The 11,797-nt window shown below is 41.2% G+C and overlaps 1 protein-coding gene and 1 non-coding gene across 2 annotated transcripts; both read right to left on the bottom strand.

The window, feature by feature from the left end:
* Nucleotides 1-10: 10 nt before the first annotated feature.
* Nucleotides 11-11,492, bottom strand: tcp1 (t-complex 1). Its single transcript, XM_029735198.1, has 12 exons — nt 11,355-11,492; nt 10,487-10,572; nt 10,251-10,379; nt 9,743-9,840; nt 7,005-7,115; nt 3,360-3,541; nt 2,665-2,791; nt 2,157-2,332; nt 1,858-1,981; nt 1,450-1,642; nt 1,057-1,220; nt 11-442 (listed from the first exon to the last, which is right to left on the bottom strand). The coding sequence occupies exons 1-12, from the start codon at nt 11,425-11,427 to the stop codon at nt 229-231; spliced, it is 1,677 nt and encodes a 558-aa protein (XP_029591058.1). The 5' UTR covers nt 11,428-11,492; the 3' UTR covers nt 11-228.
* Nucleotides 10,740-10,880, bottom strand: LOC115147548 (small nucleolar RNA SNORA29). The gene has a single exon (XR_003866391.1). It is a non-coding gene; the product is annotated as a small nucleolar RNA SNORA29 (small nucleolar RNA).
* Nucleotides 11,493-11,797: the final 305 nt, after the last annotated feature.

Below are 11,797 nucleotides of genomic sequence, written 5' to 3' on the forward strand. Positions count from 1 at the left end.
GACCAGAATAATAGACCATCAGGGTTTATTCGTGAGTGTCCAACAGAATCAGTTACAGTTCCCAGATTAACAGGTTACCACATGGGAACAAGCAAAGTGCACAACCTATGACAGAACAGCCAAGAGCTTATATGTATAAATACAGAGAAAGCCAAGCAGACCAGAACCACATTTTGCATCTAAGAAACCCAGGGCAGATTCCAGAACTGGAACCAGTTACAGGAATGTCTACCCGTCCATCTGTCCTGATGCAACGGCGTCCTGGTACGAAGGACCACCCTCCTTCTGGTCTGGGAACAACTTGATGAGGTCATCGATACGGAGGATAGTGATGGCAGCCTCTGTGGCGAACTTGAGGCTCTTGGTCTTCACCATGGTGGGCTCGTACACACCAGCCTGCTTGTTGTCCCTGGGTTTACCATTCACCAGGTCCAGACCAATCCTTCAGGGGAAAAGATGAGAAACACATATGTCACAGCCACACCAATGTAGAGCTGGGCTCCAACCCCGTTCCTGGAGAGCTACCAACCCTAATCTAGTGCACCAGACTAATAATGAGCTGGTTGATAATCTGAATCAGGTTAGTTCCAACTGGGGTTGGAACAAAACCCTTCAGGAGGGTAGCTCCCCAGGAACAGGGTTTGAAAGCTGGGATGCAGAGCTACTGCATTGAAAACTGCTGAACTGCAGGCACTTCTACAACTGAAGCTCATTGGGTTCACAACATGTTAAGGTGTGATGAACTGATACCAACGCAGAATGCGCAAACCATTGTGACGTTAAAAATGTCCAGGCCAGAGTAGTGGCATTACAGCTCAGGGGAAAAACTGCAGTCTCCACTCTGGGCCAGCATGCTTTCTCCCACGCGTATCACTGCATACACCACTGATCAGGTATAGCAGCAAATTTAAAATGGGAATGTTATGCATCCTTGTAGTAAAACTTGATCAAATGGGTCTCAAGCTCAATGGCATCTAAAAAAAAATAACATTCACTTAATGGCATCAACACGAACACGCATGTTGAAATTCATATCTAGTGATGTAGCACACTGACCATTTGAGGTTTTTGCGTTCGGGGTTGACCTGGGCCTCGTTGTGGAAGGCTCGGAGCTTGGCGACCAGGTCAGTAGAGTCCTGAGCAGCGTTCACAGCCAGGGTCTTGGGAATGACCAGGAGGGAGCGGGCAAACTCTGCTATAGCCAGCTGCTCACGAGAACCCTGAGAATGGACAAGACATTCACAGATCACACAAAACAATAGACACACCCCCCCCCCCAATCATTTAGTACACTTCACATCTTAAATTTCCCCCCAAAAAACAAGGCTTTTCCCAGATGGAAACAAGACATGAAACTTGATGGGCTTCAAAAGAAACAATACCTCTGATCCCATCTAGACAATCAGGACAGAGATAAGGAAGCAGTGATTCCCAGGTTTATTTCCTTACCATACTAGTGGCATAGTTCTCGAGGTAGATGGACAGGGCTGCCTCCACAGCACCACCTCCTGGTACAACAGACTTGGACTCCAGCACCCTCTTAACCACACACAGAGCATCATGCAGGGACCGCTCCATCTCATCACACATGAAGTCATTGGCCCCACGCAGGATGATGGAGGCGCAGGTACGGGCCTTGGTACTAAGAAGAACAGAGGGAGAGAGGGGAAGAGGAAGGAGGAGAAAAGGAAAAGATGGAGATGTGAATAGTAACAAGGGATAAGGAGAGAAAAAAGAACAGAATGTTACAAATAAATTATGTGCTAAAGCAAAACATTGGTAAAGATATGTAAGAAGGTTGTACATGAGCACAAAATGACTGTAGATGAGAATAAGACGACTTCAGTTCGTTCTTACTTTTTGACCAGGATGAGCTCATCGTCACACACACGCTCCTGCACCACCTCCTCACAGTGGCCCAACATGGCTGTCTCAAACGTCTCCTCTCCCTCCAGGTTAGACAGGGATGGGCAGATGGTGGCTGAGGGACAAACAGAACTACTCAATTATGGGTAACAAGTTAACTGGAAACAAACATGGTTGCTTTCAGAAAATAGTTTCAATCACTCACTGAAAAAGAGAACAGTTTTAGAACTTGTGTTGACCTGAACGGTTATGACACATTTATCAAAAGGTAAACATAACCTGTAGCTTACCTCCCGTTGCCTTGGCGATGCGTTTGAGGTCCCGCTTGAGGACCCTCCTGATAGCCATGGCTCCCACGTCCACAAAGTACTTGAGGCACATGTCGTCGATGCCCCCAGTTGTCAGGATGACGTTAGCACCAGACGCCAGAATCTTCTGAATCCTCTCTTTGGTGATGTCAGACTCCCTGGAACAGCAAAATCAACATGAAGACATTGTGTGGCTCTTGTATAAACCCTGTGTATGTCTCAACAAGCCATGATGACATGAACAAATCACCCTGTCTTTAGAAAATAACTGTTGTCCAGCCCAAAGTAGTCGTATTACAGCTCAGGGAAGAGCTGCAGCCTGAACTCTGGGGCAGAATTATTTCTCCCACGCGTATCACTGCTAACACCACTGAACAAGTATAGCAGCAAATTTAAATGGGAATAGTCTTACATTGTCATGCATGTGGCAAGACGATTTTAAAACAGTAGGTCTCGTACAAATAGCCTCTGTGTGGCATGTCCAACACACCTCTGTCTGATCTGGTCTAGTTTCTCTGGGTCATTGATGAGGACCTGGACTCCCATCTTCATCTTGGTCTTCTGCAGGCTGAAGTCCAGACACGCCACCTTGGCGTTGGTCAAACGCTTCACCATGCCTACGGGGGGGGGGGGCAGACCCAGTCATTTAGCAGACAATTGAACAAGACAGAATCTTAACCCTGGTCAAGATAAACCTATCCCCACACAATAACTGATTCCCCTTGCTGATCAGGGTATGTGAAATGTACAGATGGAAATCTATTTTACATAGAGCAAACCTGCCTCTGACAGAGAGTGAGGAATCATGTCAGCTGCTCTATTCATGACATTTCCATCTGCAATATTAGCCTACTACTGAACATGTCCCAAGGAAGGATTAACCTACTACAATAAAAACATTCAATAACACGAGATCTTTATATTATAAATCTGCCTAACAAGCAAATCTAGTCATGGTGGCATGTGTGGCCAGAAAAATAGTGCCACAGTTCATACAAGAAGCACTGCAACCATTACTTCTCAAAGCCAGCTTTCTGTCTCCCACGCGTATCACTGCATACGCAACAAGAACAAGCATAGCAGCAAATTTAAATGGGAGTCTGTCAATTGCATCAGATGGTCATTTCATGGTTGTACTATTATGGAATTGGCGCAGACACCATCAACAATGTTTTACACCTGTACCTTGAGACCCTACAGTGCAATTGAGTGCGTATCCATTGACCAGATAGCTCTCCTTCTGGCTGCGTCCATGGGCTTTGAGCACGTTAACCGAGTTGATGGGGTACCTCGCCACACCCTTCTGATCCACAAACTTCACTGCCAGAGTAGCGTCCACCACCATGTTGGCAAAGAAGTCTGCATCACTGAGGGGGTCACCGGTCAAGGATTCAAGCTTTTCTATAGGATGGAAGTAGAATTTCACAGCTTTCAATGGTAGTTCCTGCCGGACTACATTGCAGACGCATGCCAGATCCTACGAAGCCTGGATAGGTTAACCTGTCTGGGCTAGGGGGCAGTATTGAGAATTTTGGAAAAATATGTTCCCATTTTTAACTGCCTCCTACACCAACTCAGAAGCTAGAATATGCATATTATTGTTCAGGTTTGGATAGAAAACACTCTGAATTTTCTAAAACTGTTTGAATGGTGTCTGTGAGTATAACAGAACTCCTATGGCAGGCAAAAACCTGACAAGGTTTCAAGCAGGAAGTACCCTGTCTGACAAGGAGTCGTGCGTCTTGCATCTTTTTATTGAAAAGTAAGGATCTTAGCTGTAACGTGACAATTCCCAGGGCTCCAATAGGCTCTCAGAGCCCGCGAAATAACTGAAGGTTTACGAGGGAGCCTCAGGTTGAAACAGATTATCGCCTTTTGTAAGTGGATGCTCAGAGGACCTTTGAATGATGCGCGTGCATGAGTCGCTTCTGAGGAGAAATTTTATTCGGCTGTTTAGGCTCAATGCATACTCCCGGTCGGAATATTATCACTTCTCTACGACATAAATGGCATAAAAATTGGTTTTAAACAGCGGTTGACATGCTTCGAAGTACGGTAATGGAATATTTAGACATTTTTGACACGCCAATGCGCCATGCGCGAGACCGGGAAGAAGCATTCTAGAACTCACGAACAAAACGTCGCTGTTTGGATATAACGATGGATTATTTGGGACCAAACCTACATTTGTTATTGAAGTAGAAGTCCTGGCAGTGTATTCTGATGAAGAACAAGCAAGGTAAGAACATTTTTCTTATAGGAAATGTGATTTTGGTGGAGGCTGACCTGGGTGGGTATCTAAATAGCTAGCCCTGTAATGCCGGGCTATGTACTTAGATTATTGCAAAATGTGCTTCATCCGAAAAGCTATTTTAAAAATCGGACATATCGAGTGCATAGAGGAGTAATGTATCTATAATTCTTAAAATGATTGTTATGCTTTTTGTGAACGTTTATCGTGAGTAATTTAGCAAACTGTTAGTAAATTCAACGGAAGTTTGCCGGGGGTTATGCGTTTTCTGAACGTCACATGCTAATGCAAAAAGCTGTTTTTTGATATAAATATGAACTTGATTGAACAGACATGCATGTATTGTATAACACAATGTCCTAGGTGTGTCATCTGATGAAGATCATCAAAGGTTAGTGCTGCATTTAGCTGTGGTTTGGGTTTATGTGACATGATATGCTAGCTTGAAAAATGGCTGTCTGATTTTTTCTGGCTGGGCACTCTGCTGACATAATCTAATGTTTTGCTTTCGTTGTAAAGCCTTTTTGAAATCGGACAGTGGGGTTAGATTAACGAGATTCTTGTCTTTAAATAGCTGTAAAATAGTCATATGTTTGAGAAATTGAAGTAATAGTATTTCTAACGATTCAAAAATCGCGCCACTGGAATTTCAGTAGCTGTTACGTAGGTGGGACGAAATCGTCCCACATACCCCAGACAGGTTAACATATCAGCTAACCACATATATAGCAATCTGATGCATGATTGCACAGTAGATGACGTGGCATGCAACCATTGGTTGATGCAATGCCTAGGCATCTACTCTGCCAGAAACTCAACCAAAGCTACCAGGACATGAAGCTCAAGACACCATATAATTATTAGAAATAAAATAGTTACGTGTCGCAAAATTATTTTGGACGGTATTAGTCGATACTTTGACTCCAACTATCAATTTGTAAAAAATGTTTGTTGTTGCTAGATAGCGTTAGTCGGCTGTACCAAACTCAGTTTTTTTTTTATCCTATAGCTTGCTCATCATCTTTTTAAAACTACAATATGTAACTTTTTGGGCGACCTGACCAAATGCACATAGAAACGTGAGTTATAAATCTGTCACTCTCATTGAAAGGAAGTCTAAGAAGTGGTAGATCTGTTCCATGTGGGCCACTTCTATGCTTCCCGTTCTTAAGTTTAGTTTTTGCATACCAGCTTCAAACAATATTTTTAGTTATGAAAATACATTTCATAGCAGTTTAGATGATAAAATTATTCTCTACACTTGCTTGTCATCACAGAAACTAGGGATAACATATACACACACGACAAAACACATTGTGAATAGACTTGATACGGGTAGCTTCCAGCTTTAATTGTAGGCCAAATTTCCTTGCCAGCTTACAGCTGAAGCAAACATCAATTCACTACCCTAGTACTTTGTGATAATATGGTAACTATCACACACAAAAAAAATGCTGATTTCAAAGCAGACTGTCACCAAAAATGTGTATTAATTCACGTAGTCTCCCTTGCCACCAAAACCCATTCACTTCGTCTGGTTTCCACTAGATTCCATAGCCAAATTCTGCCTCATGAATGAAGTCACATTTCTTAGAGACAGCGCACACACTTTCATAAGAGATTGCTTCTCTTAAAATAAAATATATTCTTAGCAGTTGCCAATAAAATAAGTCCCGAATGGAAGGGATTGTTTGTCATCTGTAGCCCCATGAAATCAACTAAAACAAGCTCAATTACTCACCCCTATTGAATAATATGCATTGACCTGTATTGTGAAGAAACTTAATTTACCCAGTTTATCAATAGAGATTTACCATTCAAATACATTACCGTTGTTTTAGGTGTTAGATGATTGTACAATTGATTCAATTAATGCATACATGGCTGCCTAAAAAGTGAAAAAACTATTCCCAAATGTAATGACATCAAACTCAGACAACCAATGACTGAACAGAGCAATAGCTGGGTGGTTCTGTCTGGATCAAGTGCCATTCTGTGACAGGTTAATACAAAAAAAATGGTTGTATTGTTTTGGGATCAAATATTGTGATACTAAACCTGGTATCGAAGTCAAAATTGTGGTATCTTGAGAGTAAACCAACATGTTTCCTGCACTTATTTTCATGATTGATCAAAACTTATTTTATGCTCTCGTCTCTTCAGCCAACACACTGATCTATATGTTTGGAATACAAATCGTGAGAATTGCAATACATATCATATCCGCATCCAAGTACTGGGATAACATCTTATCGTGAGCAATTCCCAGCCCTACTTATGCGATCCTTTATAGCAAATGACATATACAGTGAGAGGATGCCAAAAGTGTGCAAAGCTGTCAAGGCAAAAGGTGGCTACTTTGAAGAATAATATATATTTTTGTTTAACACTTTTTTGGTTACTACATGATTCCATATGTGTTATTTCATAGTTTGGATGTCTTCAATATTATTCTACAACGTCGAAAATAGTAAAAATAAACAAAAACCCTTGAATGAGTAGATGACCAAACTTTTGACTGGTACTGTACATAGGAAGGGGAGGTTTCATGTTAGTCAGTGAGCAGGAAGAAAGGATACACTCCGATAATCTTGGAGGACATGGAGGTCTTGGCTGCGTTGACCAGACACTCCCTTCCCAGGTCATCTGTTGCGATGGTCAGGTTCTCATTGATGTAGCGTACTGCCTCCCTGGTGGGAATGAAAGATATGTTAACCTCTATGGGAACAGGGTGTCCGTAGTGCTAGTTAGCTAACGTGCGCTAATGTGATTAGCATGACGTAAGTAACAAGAACATTTCCCAGGACATACATGTCTTATGAGGGCAGAAAGCTTAAATTCTTGTTAATCTAACTGCACTGTTAAATTTACAGTAGCTATTACAGCGAAAAAATACCATGCTATTATTTGAGGAGAGTGCACAAAAACAAGAAACTTATCACGTCAACTGGTTTGATACATTCACCTCTGAAGGTAAATCAACTTTCAGTCATCCTGAGGGTACCATAGATAAAATGTAGCATAGTTTTGTTTGATAAAATCCATTTTATATTCAAATGTAGGAACTGGGTTCTACAGTTTGAACCCCTGCTGTGTTCAGCACATTTGGGCAGACTTGATACAACATTTTGAACAGCAATGCAATGGTTCATTGGATCAGTCTAAAACTGCTGCCATCTAGTAGCCAAAAACTAAACTGCACCTAGATTCCAAAGTGATATGTCCTTTCACTTGCATTTCAAAGATGAAGAAAAAAAATATGATATCACATGTTTTTTCTTTGTATCATCTTTTACCAGATGTGTTATATTCTCCTACATTCATTTCACATTTCCACAAACTTCAAAGTGTTTCCTTCCAAATAGTATCAAGAATATGCATATTCTTGCTTCAGGTTCTAAGCTACAGGCAGTTAGATTTGGGTGTTATCTTTGGCAAAAAAAAAAAATACAACTTTTTTTTAAAGGGGCCGATCCTTAAATTAAGAGCTCTGTTTACAGAACCAGGAATTTCACAGTTCAGCTTTATTCAGCCTTGTATTGGAGAACTTTCAGAAGATTAGAATCAATCAGATCTGTCAATAGCAACAAATAACCTTCCACTATCCACAGAAACACCGCTCTCGTCAACCCCCAACTTGTTTACGCATTAGTGCTATAATTGCTAGCTACAGTTGTGTGTTATTGAAGACGTTCTTATTGAAAGAAACAAGCGGTGACTCCTTCCAAAACAACCACTAGAGTTAATTTATGCTTTGGTTGACACATTCATTCTGGAGACAGTTAACTTTTTAAGGTATAGGGGGCAGTATTTTCATTTTCAGATGAAAAGTGTGCCCAGAGTAAACTGCCTAATACTCGAGCCCAGAGTCAAATATTTGCATATTATTAGTAGATTTGGATAGAAAACACTGAAGTTTCTAAAACTGTTAGAAGGATGTCTATGAGTATAACAGAACTCATATGGCAGGCAAAAACCTGACAAAAATCCAACATGGAAGTGGGAAATCTGAGAATTGTAGTTCTTTTGAATCCCTATCAAAATTACAGTGTCTGTGGGGTCACGTTGCACTTCCTAAGGCTTCCATTGGCTGTCAACAGCCTTTAGAAACAAGTTTCATCCTTCTGTTACTGGGCAGAAAATAAGAGCTCAGTCAATGAGTGGACTGCCTGGGACCAGTGAGTTTACTGCGCGGGCACGTTTGGCGCGCTGCTCCTTTTTCCTCTGTAATAATACGCTATTGTCCGGTTGGAATATTATCGACGTTTTATGTTAAAAAGACCCTAAGGATTGATTCTAAACAACGTTTGACATGTTTCTACGAACGGTAATGGAACTATTTGACTTTGTGTCTGGATTTACGCTCACGCCTTAGAATAGTGATCTGAACGCACAATCAAAACGGAGGTATTTGGACATAAATATGGAGTATTTCGAACAAAAATAACATTTCTTGTGGAAGTAGGAGTCCTGGGAGTGCATTCTGACGAAGATCAGCAAAGGTAATAGAATATTTATAATACTAATTCGGAGTTTAGCTGACCCCAGAACTTGGCGGGTATCTGTATAGCTTGCTTTGATGGTTGAGCTATGTACTCAGAATATTGAAAAATGTGCTTTCTCCGTAAAGCTATTTTAAAACCTGACACATCGGTTGCATTAAGAAGTATATCTATAATTCTTTCAATAACTGTTGTAAATTTTATCAACGTTTATGATGAGTATTTTTGTTAATTGATGTGCTCATTCACCGGAAGTTTTGGTGGGAATACATTTTCTGAACATCACTCGCCAATGTAAAATTGGGTTTTTGGATATAAATATGAACTTTATTGAGGAAAACATACATGTATTGTGTAACATGAAGTCCTATGAGTGCCATCTGATGAAGATAAAAGGTTAGTGAATATTTTAGCTGTATTTTTGGTTTTTGTGATGCATGTCCTTGCTTGGAAAATGGCTGTGTGGTTTTTCTTGTGAAGTTTATGTCCTAACATAATCTAATTTTATGCTTTCGCCGTAAAGCCTTTTTGAAATCGGACAATTAACGAGAAGTTTATCTTTAAAATGGTGTAAAATAGTTGATTGTTTGAGAAAATGAAATTATGAGATTTCTGCTGTTTTGTATTTCGCACTATGCTATTTCACTGGCTGTTGATAGTGTGTCCCACCTAGCCCATAGAAGTTAACAGGCAACACAAAAGCAAACAACCCTGTACTTGTAAACAAAGTAATGAACCAGGAGTGGAGGGGAAAAAGGATCTCAAAAGGCTGATAATATTCAAAACAATTGGATAGACTGTGGCAAGATTCTTACTTGCAGGCCAGGCGGTATCCACTGATGACTGAAGTGGGATGGATCTTCTGCTTCACCAGTTCATCTGCGCTCTTCAGCAGCTCTGCTGCAATGATCACCTTGAAAACAAAGGAAAGAACGATATGAATAAGCCAGGGACGATAATTTAATGAATAAGATCAATTTTTTTTTATATATAAATGTGCCGTTATTTCATATAGAGGTGGCAGAATGGAGGCCGTCCAACCCCTTCAGACAATGACGGACAGTCTCTCTATCCTGTTAGCATAGCCGAACATCTGTAAAGGAGGCAGATGGGCGGTACTAAAAACAGGAAGCAGGTAATTTGAACCATTAGTGTGAATAGGCAGGTTCAGGCCAACCTCCACCAATTATGTTTACTTGATCAAATTGAAATCTAACATTTTAAAAGAGTCTTTCAGGTAGGAATATATCAGACAACATTCTGGTCAGTGGCCACAGCTCCTTTCCCTTGACCTCTGTTCTTAGCAGCTGTTGAAGTACTCACCACTGAAGTTGTCCCATCCCCAACCTCCTTGTCTTGCAGCTCAGCCAGTTCACACAGCACCTTGGCTGCTGGGTGCTCCACCTCCAGCAGCTTCAGGATGGTAGCCCCATCGTTGGTGATAGTCACGTCCTAAACATTAGAGCATTTGTAAGAACTTCTTCCGTCAATCTGAATGGTACACAGGCCATATCCAATGAGACTGATGGCGGTGACTATAATTGGCCACAAGTATTTACCCCGATGTCATCCACCAACATCTTGTCCAGCCCGACAGGGCCAAGGGAACTCTTGACGATGTTGGCAATGGATGATGCGGCCATGACTGCAGAAGAGACGTGGGTACACAATCAAAGCTTATTCCCTTGCCACAAAAAGTATCTAACGTTACACTAGCTCTGGTATTAGCTAGCTAACTATTACAAATAACTACCAACAATTAATTTTATCAATCTAGAAACAATAGCACAATTCCGAAACTGTTCAAACTGATAGAAATTGTTCTGTCAGTTCTATTAGGAGGGGTGGACGAAGCCAGCCGCTCCGTCAAGACAATGACAGTGTTCTCTCTCTCCCATTAGCATAGCCGTTCATTCTGGGATGGATTAATGAACGGTACTGAAAAATGGGAAACGCCTAGGAACTATTTTTTGGGGGAAAATTATGTTGCGCACAGGGATAGGTAGCTGGTAGCGTTAGCTAGCTAACTGCGTTTGCAAGTCAATAACTAACGTTAGCGACTCCCTAACACCAATGACATATGCGTATTAGTAAGCTAACGTTAGCTAGCTAATATAGCAACTTAGCAAGCCTAACTAGCACGAATTAACTATAATATACTGTTAGATAATGTAGTTAATATTGATTTATTATACATGTTTTTATACGAATGTGGGCAACACAATATGCTTAGGTAGCTAGATGATTAACGTTATATATCTTGCAAGTTTAGGAAAAGGGAGGCGAAACGACGCATATTTTTTTCCCCGCACGTGCTGCGGAGTGCTAGTTAGCTAACCACTGAACTCCGTCTGCCACTCTCCCGCAGACACCGATTAAAACACCAATGGCATAAACTGCGACACAAGCGATAACAAAATAGCTCACCATTTTGAGAACGAACGGACTCGCCGGTCGTTCTCGTGCCGAACACGTTTAACGCTCCATCCATTAACGACATCTTGGACAAGCTAAAGAGACAGAAGAAAGGAAACGAAGTAATGAACTATGGGTAAACCGGTGGGGAACCTGGGCTTCTGGGTAAAGATTAAGAACCGAGAATAGACGAGAACGTTCCAGAAGATTAAACTTAAAAAAAAAAAATGGCATCAGACAAAAATAATTTTCATTACGAAACCAATGTATGCGTAATACTGTATATAGCGATATACATTTATCACTTTTTAATTCAACTGCTATATGATGAAATACATTTCCCAGCATTCAAAGATCCTTGTTCCTTTTTGTGGGTGTCTTGCTCATGGTCGGCGGGTGCCCCCTACTGGTTGGCTGTGCATATGACACTCACTTTGGACCACTGATGCCACAGA

The sequence above is a fragment of the Salmo trutta genome, chromosome 1 (assembly GCF_901001165.1).
Source record: "Salmo trutta chromosome 1, fSalTru1.1, whole genome shotgun sequence".
In the NCBI taxonomy this organism is placed as follows: Eukaryota; Metazoa; Chordata; class Actinopteri; order Salmoniformes; family Salmonidae; genus Salmo; species Salmo trutta.